Genomic DNA, 20,380 nt, shown 5'->3' with positions numbered 1-20,380 from the left:
TGTAGATATGTAGTTTTGACTTGCATACTTACGCCGTATAAGGGTTAAACGTAAAATATCGATTTATTCACCTATGTTTTGTCTTTAGATTTTATTTGTTTATTCAGGCTTTTATAGTTTAAAATTTTTTTTAAAAATGAGCAAAGATTTAATCGAACAGCGAATAATTAAGTTCGTGAATAAGGAAATTGGTAGTGATTTCAAGAAACTTCATCGAAATACTGTCTTGATAGAAAATTACAAAACTTCAATTGAACATCTAAAGCAAAACGTACGTTCGCATGCAGTTGTGTATTAATTTTCTTGGTTTATTTATTTTATATCATTGTTTTAGTTAAATGAAAAAAACCATGCAGATCTAAGAATTTTTGAATCTGCACTGCGGAGTCAGCATAACGCTAATAAAAGCATGGAATTGCAAAAAGAGAAATTGATTAAGTTTGAGAAGCAATTAACTCCAAAAATTGATAGGTCTAATGAAGCGCTATCCGTCGTGCTTAAAGATCTTGGAAATATACGAAGACTGCAACAGCTGTCGCATTATATGAAAATAGTACTAGATATACAAGAGATCAGGTAACATGACTGTTTTTCGTTTTTCCTTTTTAATAATAATTTTTGTTAGTCAGAGTTTAAGTGACGCTGTCAATGGTAGAGATGACGCTAAAACGGTCAATATATATTTGACGCTATTTGAAGATAAGGATTGTGAGAATAGTGTAATCGGCCGGTTATCTAATATTGAATCATATTACCTCAAATTGTTCGCAACGGAAACTGCTTCCTATTGGCATAGGATTCTTACTGACAAGTTCGCAAGGTAATCTTTACTAAGTATATTAAATTGTTTATTAAAGAGAAATAACTTTTTGTAATATTTCAAAAAGAAAAAAAGGCTGGGATGTATAACAGCATCATTATTAGGGTATGTATATGAATATGTACAGATAGAGGACGTTCTCCAGATTAAGAAAATGTAGATATAGTTGCCACTAACTTATGGTTTTTGAGATAAACATGTGTATTTAAAGTTCAAAAATTCAAGTATTAAAGGTTCGCGTTTGTTTGATTTACAATGAATTTTACTCCTAACACTCTCCCCCACTTAATCCACAGCGTACATCTTCACAAATTGGACGAAGGAGTACAGACTGGACGTTTCAGTCGATGGCAGTAAATAACCCTAAAATTTTAGGCGTCACATTGGACAGTCTGTGCTCCTTCACTCCTCACAACAAACCCAACTCATCTAACACCCTTTTCCCTATGGTCCGACCCCGTCGAAACAGGCGGTTTCTTGGGCTTCCCGTTAGATGACCTCGACGACAACCAAACTTTTACTTACCATCCAAGCGGGGACTAGATAACCGTTACAACAACAACAACAACGAATATTCGCCGTCGCCCGTATTGTGTTTATGCTATCATTGTTTTTCATTACTTTCTGTTTAAACCTTCTTGCAATAGGCAATGCTGCCTATCACTTTTAATAATGCTTCACAAAAATCGGGGATTTTGCCAGCGTTTTCAAGTATATGTATTTAGTAGACCGGCAACTGTACATCTGTTGCTACCACTCCTTCATCTCAGCGGGACAGTAATCGTTACCCCTAGAAAGATTTCTTGTGAATTGTCACAAAATGATCTATTTCGTACTCTACGTATGTGACAGCATTTTCCGCCCGTGAAATTACTTTTATTTATTTATTTATTTAAACGCCAATCGGCAATATACATAGATATAATAAAGAATTAAAGTATTATACAAAAGTGGCTAGGGTATATTAGTGTAATATCTGGAAAATATTTAAATAATTGTAAGTTAATATGTAATTCAGACTTGATTTAGATGTAATTCAGACGAGCAGGTGTCTCTTGGTGTTTTCGGTAAAAGCAGCGTATGTTCCTCCATAGAAATCAATTTCACCTTGAAGTGAATTTACTAAATTAGCCAGTCTATTCTGAGGACCATGGATAACATAATTTTTCTTGGATTTCGATGTTTTTAGTAATCTATTTCACCTCAGGGTAAGACCAGCAGGGGCGAGTTCAAAACTGTTTAGGATCTCATGAGCATCAGTGATGTTATTGACTACTTTGTAGAAAAAGCAGAGGTCAGCGACCTGTCGACGAGAAGACAGTTTGTTTATACAGTAGCACTGGTAGACCTCATCAGTAGTGCAGATGTGACTTGGTGACGATAGTTTATAGGCCAGTGACTTACAGAGGTTACGCTGCACCTTTTCAACTTTATCGATTGTCGTGTGGCAGCAAGCAACAACAGCTTGCAATTATAGATAGAGCAATTTACATTTAATAATAACCACAATATTTAAATAATAAGGCACGAGTTAATTTGATTTTCAATTTGTTTTACATTTTCTTTATCTTTTCGATGTGCGCAGCTTTGTCGTCTTGCCGAAACGTCAGTTGAGAAAAGTCGTACAAAATTGTCTATGTAGATCCGCTACATATGTATGTGTATGTTTGTATTACGTTTTTGCAACAAGCTATTTCATCATCTTTATTTCGGAGAGTTATAGATTTGCATTTGCATATTTATCGATGTTTTGTCGAACCATCAAATTCAAATTACTTAGCTTGTTTTCAACAGTATCAATCGACGAAATTAAGTTATATTATTGATAACATACAACACTCAAACTTTAATTCTTCATAGCTAACATCTCTTGAATCCTACCTATTTGAACCTCGAAAACACCTGTTGAATTATATTTTCTTTCTGAGTCTTGAGTTTTTTAATGTACAGGCAAATAAACGGATCGGATTTAATGTTTGGTCATCAGTGAAAAGAAAAACGCGTATTTCAGTTTGGTCACGTCGGAGCAGAAATTTTTAGACTTACCCATTTCGTTAATGGTGATTTATCAGTAGTTTTGATTGTGTTGCAGTTTTTTCTTTAGGAGTATAGCACATTTGGTTAAACGTTTTTTCCATGAATAAGAATGGACACAACAATAAATATATTATGTATTAATAATGAACTGCAATCATATAAACTCTAAAAATACTTTGTCCACACATCTACATTACTGCAAAAAAACGAAAGAAACGTGGAAAAGTATTTAATCTCAAAATTACGTGAATTTTATGAATTTGCATTTTCTAATTCTAGAGAATTGGAGTCTATTTTAAAATGTATGCGTTGGGGCTGTAAGGAATGGAATTCATTGATGTTTTCACCATCATGTGAGAATATTGCCAAAGCCAAGCTGTTAGCAGAATATTTGTTTCTAGTAATTCAAATAATATTATTATTTTCTTTTAGTAACTTTATGTATTATTCTAGATTAAATGTCCTATTGAAGAGGACGAACCACTGGAAGTTATAACGCCTAGCATTATTTGTCAACCAGTTAGCACTGTCGCAAAATTGTTGCTGGCCCCATATCAACAAAGGTACAATTAATATTTTTCTTTATTGAAAACATATATACGTATATATAAGTTACAGTCATAGTTGCAAATAGTACATTAAAAAATAAATGAATTAACATTTGAATTATTTTTTTTTTTATTTGGTAATCCACAAAATTTTAATTAAAATGTTTTCTTAATCCCAAATACGGTACTAAAAAAAAAAAATTTTAATCCCAAATACCGGATTGGGGAAAAATCCCAAGCATTTAAAATTAAAAAAAAAAAGAAGTTGTAGAATTAACTTTTTTTCGCGGTTGCGTTCTTCGTGTTTTATCATTTTGAAATAGAGCTCGCGCAGGGACATCATCATCAATACTCTAGACTCTAGAGCATTGGTCGGCAAACTTACGCATTCAAACAATTTATGTTTTATCAATTTTCAATTCTGATTTTAAATTAAAAACAAATCAATTTTTAATCCTAAGCATCTTGGATTAAAAATTTAAAATCTGAATTAAAAATTTAAATTTGCTTTTCAGTTTAGTTTTAGCAGTTTATTGCAAAAAAATAGAAATTTTATTAAAGTAAATATGGTTGTGTTCTATTATGTCTGTATGGCAGAAGGACATTGTAAACCTGTGGTTCATTAAAGACCAATCCGCCTGATCGAACTGATTGAGCTAATTTAGAGTTCGTGTTACCACTTTTCCGCGTGTTTTGAAGGATGATTTGAGTTTATCTCCTTATAAACGGCAATTATTTCAAAGAATATTATCGACTGACATTCAATGAGACTGTGATCAAACAATAGCTTATAGTCTAAGGGATTTGAGTGTGACTTCATTTTGTGAGAATATTTAAAGTAATGAAAAACGCTGGATAAATTCTAACTATAGCAGGGCGAATGTAATAATATTTTATTAGAAAATAATTAATATAAATTGAAAACTTACGGAAATAAATAAATTATTATATCCAAATACTAATTGCGCTATAACTTGAACCATAATTTGAATGCGATCCTGGAGGGAGTGACATACTTTCAAAATGTGCGTTTATCCCCTCCTCTATTCAATGCATCTTACAAACTACTAGTCAATCACCCTGATTTACCTGCATGTTATTGTATGAAATGTCAGTGACATTTCATATAGCATTAACAGCGCGTCTAAATTAATTAAATTTGTTATGCAATATTCACCTGACACTAACTGAGTATAGTCAAAAAATTTGCAAAACTGTCTACCCTCGCGCTGTTACCCTCCCTTACCTTACAAGAACAGTAACAATAATTTTACCGGAAATTTGACATTCACAGCTAAAAAAAAATTTGTCAGCACGCCAATTCAGGCAAAATTTGTATTATTTTCCTAAGGGCATTGTGCGAAAACATAATGTAAATAAACGTATAAGTTTACGTGCGCATCTCTCATCGGTATTTTGACTGGAATAACAATATTTCTATACTGCTCATTCTCACGCCTTTCACTGGGACCAATAAATTCATCATAGCTGAAATTTGTCTGCAATGATTAAAAATCGATCAGAAATGAAAATTTTTTTGGCACAGTTAAAAATATAATTGTGGTTTCTTTAATCATTCTAAACTTTTAAGTCATATATTTATACATCTTAATATAAACAACTAAAAATAATGCACATAGAATTAAAAAAAAATTACCCGAATATTTTTTATAAATTCAAACAAAGGATTTTTGGATTCTATGGTATCTCATTTCAATCTCTCCATTTCACGTATTTATTTTAACGTCTAAATTAAAAAGATATTTAATTTAAAATTGGTTTTTACTATTTTTGTTACAACTTATATACTTTGTATATAGCTCATTTTTATTTTAATTCATCTTTTTTAATGTAAAGCGGCAAAAGTTTATTCCAACTTGAACAACGAGCAACTTGTTTGATTTTTTGCAAAGAATGCCATTCAAATGCTTCCAACACCGAACACTCACCACCGCTTCTAGCTCCCGCTTCCACAGACCGTACTGTGAGCTGAGAGTGAGACAGCAATAAAAAATAGATTTAAATGTTTTTGAAATATTCTTCAAATAACTCAAAATCATAGTGGAATATATTTATTTATAAATAGGAAGAATATTTGTATACTCTTTTAACTTGTTGCTACAGAGTATAATAGTTTTGTTCAAATTATCGGCTCACCGAAGTGTTCTTTAAAAATAAAACCATTGAATGATGCGACGTTTGGGAAGTGGCGCCGTCTTGTTGACCCCAAATGTTGCCGAGATCTCGAACTTCATTGTTGAACGATTTGTAAACTTTGTTCAGGCGTAAGTCTTTCCATGATGAAATGCCAAACAATACTGAACAAAAATAACAAGACTCATGCGTGATCTGTCAAAAAAAGGCTATTGAAAAAAGTACATCTACTTGGATCACCCGTTACAATAGTAATTTTACTACAAACGTGAAAATTACTTCAATTCTAGTAAACGTATCTATTTTTATTAATACGCTTTTATTAGCTTGGGTTGAATGTATGTAAATGGAATCTTAGAGCTCAATTTTGACCGGTTTCCAGAAGACTAAACAACTTGAAACTTTGCAGACGTGTCAAGGACCGATAACAATGCAACAATTTGATAATAGTGTTCCATTACTTTAAGGGTGGGCGTAACCCCGCCCCTAAATGGTTTAATGTATATATCTTTCAAAAGGTGCACTTGGTTACGATCTGATAGGCTGTACAGCCGTTCTATGCATTCCTGCACCAGTAGCGGTTTAATCTCATAAGTAGAGATCACTCGAAATGCCGCTTGGCTATCGATGAGTATTATGGCGATACATTCGTCGCGATAGTTGCGTTGGAGGTTTATCTCTACACACCGACTTATAGCTTGGAAGATGCTCGAAAAACTACCCATAGATATGTAGAGTTTGGTACGCGGTCCTGCGACCCCTGTACCAATTCTCTACGATGTTTTCGAGCAGTCGGTGTACCACTTAATTGTGCTATCATTCCATTCAGTCTTGTTGCCAAGGGTAACTTATAAAAAACAGTAAAAAGCTGTCTTGCGACTATCCAATCCGAGCGAGATGGCTTGTGTTCGACCACAGGTGACCTTGGTTTTCCCGAATTGTCTCCTGAAAATGCACAAGCAAGAGGCCCGCAGATTTTTCTTCTGCGCTGGTCGAATAGGTCGCATCAGAACTTCTAATATCTAATTCTGTATCAGTCTTGCCTTTGGCCCGAGCTCTGTGCAGCCTTGCTGCCTCCGTAGTTGAGGAGTCGTTTTCACGGAAATTCCTAAAACTTTGCTGTTTTGCAGAACTCTTTATTGTTTCTCCTGCAGTGGTCCACTAGGCTATTCACGGCCTATGGGGGTGCTGCCGGTGTCTCACCCGGAAAGAAGACCGCTGCCAGGACGAAGTCCGCAACTTCAATGTCCTTGGCCTGCTCAGCAACCGGGTCCTGTGTTAGGAACTCTGAAATGTAGAAGAAATCAATATCGTTCAGAACTACTACACCAATTCTAGAGTCTTTCACTAGAGAGATCCCAGAATACCTTATTTGCATCCGTTTTGAGGCCTCTGACCACCCTTTTGTGGACCCATAGTTCCAGGATAAGCCAGATACCAGGTTATCCGACATGAGCTTACTCGCGATGACAGCCGAGACTGACGGCGCGTTGTGCTTATAGTTCAAGCGGAAACCCTCCTTCCGGCTGTGTTTGTAGGACTCATTGTCTAGACAGAGGTTTAGCCTCCATCCGCAAACATTGTCGACCACTCGCCAGGGCGAGGTATTAATGCCCTCGTTCTGATTCATGATGAGCCCGAGAACAAACTTATATGGCTTTGCATGGGCGGAATGTTATCTCCCCTCTTTACGCAGAGGAGGGGACCCTTCGAGCCTACCAGCTTGAGAACGTTTTCCCTTAGTCAGTTAGCAGTCCTCTCGTCCTTGCAATCCACCTGTAGAACGCATTCCTCTCTTGAAATACACCCCATGGAAAGACACTGGGTACCTACATCCTCTATAAATGGTACCTCTTCAATGAGGAGATCTTGAAGAAGGGTAAGCTCCTCCGACCCCCTTAAAAATATCTGCGCTGCCTCTCCACTACTTGGGGGGGATTCTGAGCGAAGTGTCGGCCTCCGGTCGCCTGTGCATAGTTGCCCTTCTGTCTTTTGGAGTTTGGTGGCTTCAGTGGCGGTCATGCGTTTCGCAGTTTGGGTAGTCGGAGGCGCTACCTCGCCATACCGTCGGGGTTGCGGAACCGGACGACGACTTCGAGTCTTGCTACCCCGTTCGGCAACGGACGCGATATTGTCACTTTTTCGCCTCTCAGAGGCAGGGGAGGCACTGCTGCTTCTAACCCTGTTGCGTGCTAGCTTCTCGGCTTCCTCAGGAGTTTTTCTCTCCTAGAGATGTCTTGTCCTTGGGGACAAACAGCTGGTAGTAGTCTGCCTCTTCTTTTCCATTTCTGTTTGCGAGCATTCCGGTTGAAACCTGTCACGACTCACTGAATTCGAGCACCTGATCCTGCTGGGAGGATTTTTAGTGCGGTTCGCTTCAACAGCATCGGCCGCAGTAGATGTCGCCTGCTGAGCTATGCTGTATAAGGGCATTTTATCGTCATCATCTCTAGCATGCTTTACAAACAACGCACGTTTCTCTGGCGTTGGGGCATCTAGGAAGCTAAACTAACTTTTTGCTCCTAAACCTCCTTTATCTGCACCGTTGTTCTTTCCATCGCAGAGGCTTGTTTATATTATTGATTACTTTATATTCTCATAAACTCACCTAGTTTCCTTCTTTGAAGGTTTCAATTTCACTTTATGGGCGTACGCCAAACGAATCGGCTGGACAAACCGGAATGGTATTTTACACAAATACTGAATTGGAGCAAAGAGGCTCATATCTTCGTTGGAAGGACTTTCCAACAATCAACTATTAAAGCTGGTATAGTGGACTACAATATACGGGTAAGAATCAATTTTAAAGGAGGCGGTTGGTGTAACGTTGCATAAATTTTGATGTGCTGGAGGTGAAGTGTAGAACTTTTACTTTCAATAAAATAAATAAATTAAAATTAAGAAAAACTGGTAACTTCGACTACACCGAAGAATATCCTTTACAGGTTCAAGTTTTCTAACAAGAACTAGATTTCGATCGGTCAGTTAGTATGGCATCAATATGCTAGAGTGATCCGATCAACAATTTCTTCGGAAATTGTACTGTTGGCTTGGGCAATAATACATACCAAATTGGGTGAACAACAAGGACTTGATTTTAATCGCTCAGTTTTTATGGTATATCGGTGAAGCACGTGTGCAAAATTTTAGATGGATTTCTCAAAAACTAAGAGACTAGTCTATACAGATAGACAGACATTGCTAAATCCAATCAGCTCGTCTTGCTAATCATTTCATTTGTAATTTAGTAAGTAAAGAGACTGTACATTTTTCATTACAAAAAAATAGTTCCAAATTTCTCTACAAATACGTACATTTAATAACGTTTATTAAAGAAAGTCGACAAAATGTTTTATATTGAGTCCAAATAAAAAAAAACCGACCGCGACCGACATCTAATGAATTTAGTATACCAATCCCTCAAACTTCAAAAGCTTCCTTATATACATCAAACTTATTGATAGCATTTCTACTTTAAATGGATTTTCGACCTACTTTTCTAACTTTTTGTCGAATACATCAGTTATTTGATATATTTTAATTGCATTAAGTAAATATCTAGCTTTAGATAGAATGTGTGTGATTGAAGAAATTGGGATATACATTCTTTTAAGAAATCTGTAAATAATTTTAGACCTTTCATTATCTCTAATTGCGACAGTTATAGCCGAAATTAGCTATTAATTACTTAATATTTGAACGCTTTGCAACGATTCCCTAAAGACTATGTAGTCCTCTTGACAAAGATTTATGTGAACTTGGTATTTTAACAATTTGTGTTCAGATATATGAAACCGTTATATTGGAGTGTATATACCACATATATAAAGAAAGAAAGAGTAATAGAAATGTAAAAATAAGTGATATTTTTGCTAATGTGGCATTTCCTATCTCTAAAACTATTGTATTTTGCCGATCTAAATTAGGTTGGTTAATTTGTTTGGTAATACCGTTAGCAAAGTGTGACAACAAAGCCACAAATACCTCTAATGTCGTCGTATTAGACTTCATTAGCTTAGATAACTCAAGAAATCAATTACTATATTGAAATCAAATAAGACATATAGTGGCATGTAAACATTAAATAATTGTCACATTTATTAACAGAATGAATTTCGCAAACCTCAATCCAATACAATGCTAATATTGAATCGCTTTACAAGTCGACCAAAAGAATGAAGCTTTAAATTGAACAAAGTCGTCGAGGTTTATCAACTTAACGCACATATCGTTGAAATATCGCGTAGAGGCAACCTCTGACTTAATATTTAATAACGCCATTTGATTCCTAAAATGGAATATTTTTACAGCTAGAATTCATTCGTGGCCTCGTACAGATGATAATTGAAAAACTTACAGCTGACATTGAGGATATTAGCCGGGATGAACATTTATTTGCCCATTTACTAGATGAAACCTTAGCGTTCGAAGCTGAACTTCGGGGAAACTTCGGATATCCAAGTAGTTTTCCAAGTGTAATATGCGTAATAACTCAACCTGCATACTTATTGAAATGGATTTCTCTTGAAGAGCGTTGTAAGTACATAAAGATCTACGCATGCTTTATAATAAGTTGATGAGTAATTTGTTTACAGTTTGTGCGGAAAAAATGGACCTTATATTACAAGGCGATGATGCCTGGACGATTATTGATCCCTTCATGTACGATAACGATTTGAAAATCCCGAAATGCGTTGATCAATTTATACGACTTCTTGAGGCTATTAAAGAGCGATATGGTACACTTATCCAACCAGGACAACAATTACAATTTCTTTCGCTTCAATTAGAACTGATAGAAAATTTCCGACGCCGCCTCGTTCAACTTTTTAGCAGTGGAGTAATTGAAATAATATCCATTTTGAACGCTATAAATTACTTGTCTTTGGTGTTAAATGAATGGGGCGAAAACATTCATTATTTGCATTTACATGCTGCACTAGTAGGGCAGAATTCAATTGAAATTCACTCAGTATTTGAGCAACCTGTGGGAGAACTAGAACATTGGATCAAAAAACTTATTGACAGCTTGGCGACAAAGGCGGTAAATGAAATAAAAGCAAAGTCGATGACCTATCGACATGACTGTTGGGCTAGTGCATCAGATCAGAATTGCAAAGAGCCATTTATTTTGTCTTCTAGTGCAGGAGAAATGTTTCAGGTATATTTTTACGAATGATTATGATTTCAAAACTACATATTATTTCTTTTTCATTTTATACACACAAACATTTATTATTTATTTATTTTGCTAATTAATTAATTGTAAAGGCTAAGTCACAAATAATGAACAGATTTATACACTGGGTTGCAAATTTTTGCATTCAAAAAATTAAAATATAATCAGTCTCAAAATCAAAATTAAAAATAGATAAAAATATAAATTGAATGTGTAATTTTACCGACCAACAGTGATCGGCATCCCATTTCGCGCGGGCACTATCAGCGCGCGCTGAGTATACGCTTATTTCACACATACTTGCCACCGTTATTATACCGTATCAACGCTAACAGTGCCAGTTGCTCTCTGAATACGCAGCGAGCAAGGCGTGTACAGAAAGCATACGCTTACATGTATTTATTGATTTTATATGTCCTTTAATTGAGAATTAGAATTGATTTTTTTTGTAGAAAATTCAAATGGATATGCAATTCGCACACTATTTTCGTACAAAAACGATTGAAAATAAACAAGTAATGGTCCTGATTATATTTGAACAAAAAAAGATGGAAGATGGGGCAAAGCCCAAAATGCATCTTATAAAACAATTTTTTTAATTTTAATTATAAGCTTGTGATAACTATTTTTTTCAATCCCAGTATTTGGGATTACATTTTTTTGATGTTTCCCGTATTTTCCAATCAGTTAAAGGAAACTGAAGCAATTCAATTTTAAAAACCAAACTGTTTTTGGTATTACGAGCTATGTACAACAAAGTTCAGTTAAAATTTCATTGATTGTTCTTGATGTGAAGATTTTACCGATAATTTAACAGCAGAAAATTTCGTATCGAAAAACTAAAACAATTCAGGTATCAATCAATCTGTGAGGTATCTTATTAAAAGTCAGAGAAAAGATATCAAAAATTGATAACATCATTTCAATAGTACCCCTAATATAATAAATATATATGTATATAAACATAAAACTTTCGGTTAGTTGTATACCGTATGTAAGATATCTTAGCATAATTAAGTGAACATATAGAACAGATATACTATAGTTAAAATCGGTCTATGAATTACGCTCCTTATACTACATATAATATATTCGATTCTCTAGCAGACTTTACGTGAGTAATGCCAAAAGTTATTGCAAATAGTTCAGACCTTCTCTTTGCCAGAATATATCCAAAATAGTGTTTTTCGACTTTCCATCTGACATTAAATCGTTAATGTTGGTCAATATATGGTATGTATGTGTTATTTTATTGAAATTAAGTGGTTATGGTTTTTAAACAGAATGTGGTTTAGAACTGAACATAAATAAAATTACACTTCTCCCTTATATAATGTTTTCTGTTTCTCTGGTTGACTTTTTCTCATGGTCCAAATATATTCAATTTAGTCACTTTCGGTGAGTTAATATTACATCTATCTCATTTGAGTTGAATAGGTTGATTTTAATATAAATATTTAGAACATTAGGCAAAATGTAGTAATAACATTAGCTATAATATAATAAAAGTTAATAAGATCCAAATATGATAATCTATTCAAGATTTCGCCGAAAAACAAATGTTGAATTCTTATGCTCTTGCAACATATTAGGTTAGGTTAAGTGGTTGATCCTAAGGAGGATAAGTCTTTAAGCCTTACTGCATGAATGCCTGTTGGTCAGTGTCCAGTGAGAATTCCTACGATTGTGGCGTGATGAACTTTGCTCAGGGCGGGTAGTTCACTAGATCACTTCTAATCTAGGTCAGACAGATTCCGCCGTCGCACAGGAACTGATCTTCGACCAGCACCTGCTAAGTGACCTCGCGGTTCATTGGTACAGTGCTAGAACTTCGTACCACCATCTTGTTAGCAGCCACTTCCACGTAAAAACAACTAACAGTGGTCCGGTAGGCTGAAGCTCAGATTGAAGGAAAACTCCTTACAGAAAACATCCCCTTCTATCGACTTCTTCCCATCCACATTTCCATGAGCAGAGAAAAAGCCGCAACTAGTGGCCTCTGTGACGCAGTGATCCAAATTTTCAGGAATGTAGTTGAAGGAGGAGAGAATTACGCCGTGTCCTTGTTCATACCCCTTCAAAAACCCAGCTACCCTGAGCCTTAGAGCACACTTCGAGGCAATGCCCCTGCCAACAACGTCCACGGGTGCTATGTTTAAAATAGCAATAAGTGCTTTTGTTGGTGTAGTCGTAGTGCACCGGAGATTCCGATGAAAGCCGCTCTTTGAACACGCTCAATCATTTTTGGAAAGTGTAGCCCTTTCGCCCGCATTCTACCAAACGAATACACCATAGGACACTATTGGCTTGACTACGGTTTCGTAAAACTAAAATACAACTTTTAGTGAGAGTCACCACCGTTCATAATAGATCCTCTGCAACAACCGATGCCTTCCTAACTATCTCCTCAATGTTTGCCCTAAGCCCTAGGTATTCAACCTAATCAACAGCTTGAAGACGTGAACCCTCGAAAGAGGGAGAAGTACGTTTGGGATCTTATACTTGGTCATAAATAAAACCATTTAATTTGTACTTGGGTTGAGGGCTGGACCGCTTTTATTCGCCCAGTGGGGTACCACGTTGAGATACCCTTCGGATACCTTAGACGGTATTTAGGAATTTTCCTTTAACCACACTACATCGTCAGCGTAGGCTATCACCCGACAGCTTTGTTCCTTGAGTTCTTCAAGTAAGTCGTTAAACCCCATCCTGCGCCTATTAACCTTTCGGGATGTCTTAGCACTACAGTAGAATTTTTCCCTAGAATACGCCTCTCCTGACAAACCTCTACCCAGCCGCAGCTGGCTCTCCGCGAGGCTCTCTTGGCTTTCCTTAACCCGAACTTGCATATAGCCATTCTAGCCTTATACAGCGCCTAGTCATCACTAGAGCCACTTTTACGTGTTTTGTTGAAGAGTCTTCTACTCGAATATCTGATCTGCGTTAGCTCCGACGTCCAACAGAGGGGTTCGTGTTTGTCCAACAATCCCGTCCTGGCTGCTGTCGGGAGTATCCTGAGAACCACCCTCCCGAAGCCATAGCTTTTGGCCCCTTTGCGACCCTAAGAGGAGCGAGGGACTCCTTGTTTAGGAGTATCACCGCTTGCCAATATGGTTCCTCGGTCTTCTCCGGCCTAATCACCCTCCAGTCTTTGGTGAGTACAGAAGGATTACAATAACCCAACGTCCCTTCAATTCAAATTTGCTCAAGGCAAAACTTTTTGGCATCCCTATTCACCTTGTAAAAATGGGTGAATTCCCCATATAACGGTTTCTCTAAAAACTACTAAAAGTGCGATAAATCTATAACTATGTAAATGCGCCGGAGTCATAAAATTTTACAGCCGAGATGGTACGAATAGGAACCGGTGTCAAATTTGGACGATGGGCACCGCCTACATTTAGGTAAAAATTTATATTTCAGGACCTACTCGACCGATTTCAATAAAATGCGTTGGGCAATATTATCCTGACATTCCTAAATTACAGTTCGAAAATGGTCGAAATCAGACAAAATCCACGGCCACTTCCCAAATGACACAATTTTGAATTCCATCTGATTCTTTTACTTTCCAGTATACAAATCAAGAAGCAATCCATGTATCCGGATAAAACTTTGCACTAATAGTACCTTTGAGGTGAGCCGTCTTGTGCAAGTCCGACCAAAACTACAGATCCTGAATATGTGGACTACAGTTCCTATTGCGTAATTTTTACTGAAAATATCGGTCAACCTGTCAGATATATTATTGAAATTCGAATTCGAATAGTTGCGAGAATATAAAATGTTCTGTTCCACCCGAACTTAGCTCTTTCTTACTTGTTTGATATAAAGTTTTGCCAGCACCTGATAGTATCTCCCTTCTTACAAATTGCAAGAGTATAAAATGTTCGGTCCCACTCGTACTTAGCCCTTCCCTACATTTTTAATATAAACTTTTGCTAACACTTCAAAGTACCATATTCTCTCTAAGTGCCGAAAAACACGTCTACCAAATTCATCAAGATATCTCAATTCTCAACAACGGAATTCAACACTGATCTTCATGATCATTGTTATACGTATGTACAAATAACTGTTAGGTGAATTAATAAAATTCTTCTTGCAACATGTTTTTTTGCGAAAGTATAAAAGTTATTCAGTCACTTCACTTGATGATTTTTATGTTGCAAGTTTGGAAATAATTTATGAAATGAAATCTACATAATTAAATTTTGCTTAAACAATTCAAAAATTTAATCGTCAAAAGTCTACGCCCATAAATACCAATTTATCCAAATATCAAAAGAAAATAAATAAAAAAAATAAATACTAATGAAAAATGGTATTCTAATAATGAGTAGGGTATCCACGGTGTTTAAACAGTTTGGTCTTATAATTAACCAGCTTTAAAGGCTCCTCAACTGTAATTTATCCCCAATCATCTCAGATGATTCTTTTCAGCATTTGATCGTTATGGTGTATTTCTTTATGTTCCATAGGTGTTCAATGGGATTCGGATTAGTTCATTATAAAGATGTTGAAAATTGTTTTAAAACGTTATAAATAAGCCACAACCTGACAATTTTCGCCTAATGTTCGAGGTCCAAAAAACCAATTTTTACAATACTTTGTTCTTTAAAATATCAATATATTCAATGTATTTTTCTCCCACGTCTACCCCCACATCATCTCCTTCATTTTCTTTTGGAACTTATTTAAGTTTTAATTAAAATTGAATGTATTGAAATAAGATGATCGTACACTTTTCACGCATGCATTATTTTTGTCATCTCTTTATCTCTGGGGTCACCTGTCTCTGCGGTATGATTAGTACCGTTAGCATCTTAGTTTACTGAGAACACGAAACCGAAAATACGAAACACTTCTGTAATTTAAACAATTATTCCAAGAAGTAAGCATGAACTTGCAGACGCATTGAGATATCCCGCATCTACACCCCTACATCAACAACTAAAATTAGGATGGTTCTTTTCCAGCAACAGAGGTTTTGTCTGCACTGTATATATCGGAAACAGCTGTTCAGTTTCATTAAAATTCAAATTACTGAGATCTTTCAGATACATTCAGATCGACGCTTAAGGCACCACTTAACTCTTCCAGGTATGGTTTTCACGTAGTTGCTAAAACCCTCGGGATATTTTTTTAAAAAAGAAAAAATCTATCGTACAAACTCACATACATAGAACAAGAACAGAAGAAGGTTCGTTTAATACCCCTTTCAGTTTAACAATATATATCATGTTAGTATAAATGTTTAGTTGCGTATAGTGCTTAAGTATTATAGTTTTTAAAGATTGCGGCACACTACATTGTTCATGGACAAATAATGATAATAGTATCATAATAAATGATAATATATTTATATTTTCTAAATTTTATTTTGTAGGTAATGGTGACAACGCTTCACAATCTGGAGCGGGATCTATCATTAAACCTGTTTAGGCTGACGCTGCGTATAATAGCTAACAACGTAGACGAATTTCTTTTCGATAGCCTTGTTATGAATAACAAATTTACACCAGCAGGAGCCGCCCAATTTAATTTCGACATGACTCGAAATCTTTTTCCCCTATTTGGACAATATTGCCGGCGACCAGATTTACTCTTTAAAAAGTAAGTATAGAATAACAAAGAAATAATGTAGATAAAATGAAATTATTTGTGTCTATCCATCAATCACCGTGCTAGCCTTAACTTCAGTGAAATTTAAGTTATGTTTATGACACTTGGTGCACGTGTCCTTTGGCAACTAAGATAGGTTAGTATTACAGCGAACTTTCGGTTCTTTGTTGCTTCTACTTTGAGAAGAACTTTCCAAAAATCGTACAGAGATTGGGAAACAAGCAGACGTTGAAAGAAATACAAACAACATAACAATAATATTTATCAATCAAGAAATATGGGAAGCTAAAGAAGCAAGTTTTAATATTATATTAATACGTCTATAAAGCAATCAATTTTTTGTCCAGAAATGGACATTCAAATGAAATATGGAGATCGGTAGGAATGAACTTACGACAATAGGTCGTTTCAAAGCCAAAAAACTTGTACGAATAGTTGGATTAGTATTGTCACCGACCGAGCTGTCGCTTTACGTGTATTCCTGTAGCACGTAAATTATATAATCTAGCATCGGAGTAAGACACGAAAAATTGGCGAAAAGATTTCTTTTTAATCCAGTACACACAAATGGAACTTCAAGCCGACATGACTTAATGAATGATTTTTAAAAATTTAAATTTTAAATATAATTGTATTTTGAAATGAAAATTTTAGGTACTTTCATTTAAAAAAGAGTTTTTAAACCAACCATTGGAGATAAATAAGTGAAATTTTCGGGATTAATCGTCCAGTATTTATTTTTATTTAATAAAATATTAATAACTAACATTGTTATTTAAGCAATCTGGATTTATTTCTCACAGCGTTTCGAGCATCAAGCGTTAGTTTATTAAAAAAATAGACTGCCTGGTTACGATTTTCAATAGTTATTCTCGTCTCCACATAAATAAGATTCCTTTACTCTAGTGATTTTATTATACTTGCGTGTTAGTTATTGTCAAAGGTATTTTCGATGTCTAGGAAGGCGTATGTCGTCACCTCTACTTAGTCCAGCGAACTTTGCATTTCCGTTAGCTATGTAAAGCCGTATTAGAGAACCTACCTGTTCTGTAAACGTGCTGATTTGCGTGTAGTGCGATCTTCAACGACTTCTTATATTATTCCTTACTTCATTGTCTATATTCTTTTTAATGCCTTTTAACATGAAGGAAGTAAGGCTAATTGGTCTTGCTACCTCACGTATGAAGATTATCTTTGCTATTATCCATGGTTATGGAATGCGCAAGCAGAATTGCCCTTGCTTTTTCTGCAGTCATGCCTATGGACAGAGCTTTGTGCAGAATGTCGCCCAACGCGGACCTAATTTCTTTGTTGTAAGTTGTAAGGTGATGGTTATTTTCCTTCCAGGTACCAGTACGCGTGGCTGCCTAACTGCCCTACTCTCTTCATTACTAACCGCTTTTTCTGCCATGGTTTTTGGCTTCCTAGGCCTCATTACCACGGCATTGAACCTATAGTTCAGACGGAACCCCCATTCCGAACTCTATGCTGATATTAAGCCCACTACCGGCGCCCTCATGCTGAGAAAATATCAGAATTTCTTCGTCCCTTTTTGCGCAAAGGACTGCACCTTTCAGATTTCTAGCTTCGGAGTGATCTGGCAGGTGGCAGGCTTTTCGTCATTGCAATTGACTAGCAGTAGACCTATTCTGAATTAAACACCATGCAAATAGACCGTGTACCCACACCTCCTGTTGATGATGTTTTTCTGGAACTCTCAACTTCTCCGACCACAATGTTAACGCGGATAGTTGTGAGGCAATACCGCCATCAGTATGCCTTATAAAGCCTCGGACTATTTACGTTGACCCTCAACTATCTCGAGAATTTCGAACGAAGTGCTGCACTGCGATCACTGGCTGGACACGGTATATTCTCCTGCTGTTCTCTTTGTAGGAATTGCTGCAACCTAAACTTACTCAAAGTGAGTTTCTCAGTCTCTTCCGGTAATTAACCATCATGTAAGTGCCTCCCCGCGAGGGTCATCAAGACCACCATCAAGGACATTAAGCTTTCTTCCTCCCCTTACGCCCTCCGAAAAGGCATTGTTCTGGGGTCTACGTCTCGTCGATCGCAGTAGAAGTCGTCTTGTAGGTGCCACTGCATGACATCATATCGTCGTCTCTCGCATGAACCATAATGAGCGCAGTCGATTTATTGTCGGTTTTTTGTTGAGATTATTGTTCTTATTCTTCGCTCATCTTGGTCCATAAGATGGACTCTCATGGTGAAGAGCTTTCAGATCTCTGGTTATATAGGAGAACACTTCGCCGCGCCAGAGCCCCATGACTGGTAAGGCCATCGTTATTTCTCAAGGCGGCCCGGTAAAACTAAAAAATATTTTTATGCACAAACTAATTATCTATTTAGCTTTCACAAACTTTTATGGAAAATAAACTGCACTTATTTTTAACAGGGACCTGTGTTTTTTTTTTTTTGTGTGGCATGTTTATATAGGAATGTTAAAAATACAACAAATCTTTAGCGAAGATAAAAATATACCAGTAAATGTCTATGTACAATTATTATTTATTTATTTATGATGTCTTTACACATAATGATAGATTGAAATATAATATTTAAATAGATTTTGTTTTATTACATAGAGTTCACGACTCAAGCAAGTTGCTGAACGCCGCACGCGGTACTGCACTTTTGTTACACGAAGCTCTAATATCTCAAACAAATCTCGAGCAAAAGGTGAACGCACTGAAGGAGTTGGGCATCGTTAATTTCAAGTATGAAACTTGTATACACATTCTAGAACGACGAACGGACTTAAAAGTTTTGTAATAAACATATTTCAAATTAAAATCCTGTGTATGTTTTATTCATTGTGTATTATATAAAATAAGTCAACCATTGAAAACTGTATAATTCAAATCCACTTTCAATTCCACTATGAAAAGAAGATGTATTTGCATTAATGGTTGTATTTATGGTATGGAGGCGAAGTTTGAAGTTGAAGCAATTCAACTTCAGATAAAAAAAAAACACTTTAGCTTGCCTCGTCCAGCTTTGAGATTTTTATCTAGAGGCTCAACAAATTTGTCACTTTTCTAATGCCAAGAAGTTACTCAATATTTCAGTAATTTAGTTTTAATTGCTTGACACATTTTAGGTCTCAATGAAATTGTAACGGTAAAAATAAATACGAGGGATTGAGAAAGATCTCCTGAGTAGTAATGTAAAATATATTTGTATTTAAACAAATACTCGTACAAATGCAATAACTGGCTAAGTTTCACACTTCCACCAATTAATAACATTGCCGTTATAGGGATAGTGGACATGGTTATCATTTGATTTCACTTATTTTCACATTGCTTGAAAAAACATTAGAGGGAATTCTTCTCAGCAAGTTTGCGTGAAATATCTTTAGTGGTTTGGAAAATATGCATAGTAAAAGTACAACAATAATAAAGTTCAAATTTCCGAACATGTAAATATTAATTTGAACCCGAGCGCTATTGCAACCATAAAAAGAGTTACAAATGACAACGAATGTCGAATTGGGTAGCAGCGAACTGTTACGGACAAATATATATATGTACACTAGGTAGAAAAAGTCTCCGCTCACCAATTCGTGGAATGTGTTTTTGAAGTTCTTGTCAGAACATCAGATGCGCATGCTAATAACATAGTCGCCAAATTTCTTGGAATTCCTATGTGCGTTTGCAAAAGTTAACGGCATTTTTTGAATTCTACTAATACAGAATAAGCAGAAAAAGTGCTTATTACCTTAATTTATTGTAGTTTCCACGCGTTTAAGAGCTGATAATTTTTTGTGCGTTGTTGTCAATAATACAGATTTAGATAATCGAAGGAAAAATCTGCAATTTGTGTGTAAATTTTTCGAATTATCAGCTTTAATCGAAATAAGTGTTGATGAGAGGTAAATAATATTAAAATTAAGGGAGGACGGTAAAAGCTTTTGTGAAATCAGATACGTCATCCAAACTTGAATAATGAATAAATTTTATTATCTAAATATTTTAAAACGACAAATGAAGCAAA

General features: G+C 35.8%; 1 protein-coding gene across 3 annotated transcripts; it reads left to right on the top strand.

Annotated features, from left to right (window-relative positions):
• Window positions 1-74: 74 nt before the first annotated feature.
• Rint1 (RAD50 interactor 1) lies at window positions 75-19,177 on the top strand. 3 transcript variants are annotated; one of them, XM_014238959.3, is made up of 10 exons: window positions 75-271; window positions 335-576; window positions 626-820; window positions 3,137-3,257; window positions 3,311-3,420; window positions 8,187-8,349; window positions 9,870-10,095; window positions 10,155-10,720; window positions 16,128-16,354; window positions 18,951-19,177. In XM_014238959.3, the coding sequence occupies exons 1-10, from the start codon at window positions 137-139 to the stop codon at window positions 18,967-18,969; spliced, it is 2,004 nt and encodes a 667-aa protein (XP_014094434.1). In that variant the 5' UTR covers window positions 75-136; the 3' UTR covers window positions 18,970-19,177. The 3 variants fall into 3 exon arrangements, with proteins under 3 accessions (XP_014094434.1, XP_014094433.1, XP_014094432.1); XM_014238958.3 differs by lacking the exon at window positions 18,951-19,177 and adding an exon at window positions 16,430-17,011; XM_014238957.3 differs by having other exon boundaries at window positions 76-271; window positions 18,970-19,177.
• The last annotated feature ends 1,203 nt before the right edge of the window (window positions 19,178-20,380 follow it).

This window comes from Bactrocera oleae, chromosome 6, assembly GCF_042242935.1.
Source record: "Bactrocera oleae isolate idBacOlea1 chromosome 6, idBacOlea1, whole genome shotgun sequence".
NCBI lineage: Eukaryota > Metazoa > Arthropoda > Insecta > Diptera > Tephritidae > Bactrocera > Bactrocera oleae.
This window is presented reverse-complemented; position numbering and strand designations above follow the sequence as displayed.

Excerpts from the sequence above, each read along its gene's own strand:
- Rint1 (XM_014238957.3), top strand. The coding sequence starts at position 137 with ATGAGCAAAGATTTAATCGAACAGCGAATAATTAAGTTCGTGAATAAG. Across the intron at positions 3,258-3,310 it reads TAGCAGAATATTTGTTTCTA|ATTAAATGTCCTATTGAAGA; the intron begins GTAATTCAAATA and ends GTATTATTCTAG. Across the intron at positions 3,421-8,186 it reads CTGGCCCCATATCAACAAAG|GTTTCAATTTCACTTTATGG; the intron begins GTACAATTAATA and ends CCTTCTTTGAAG.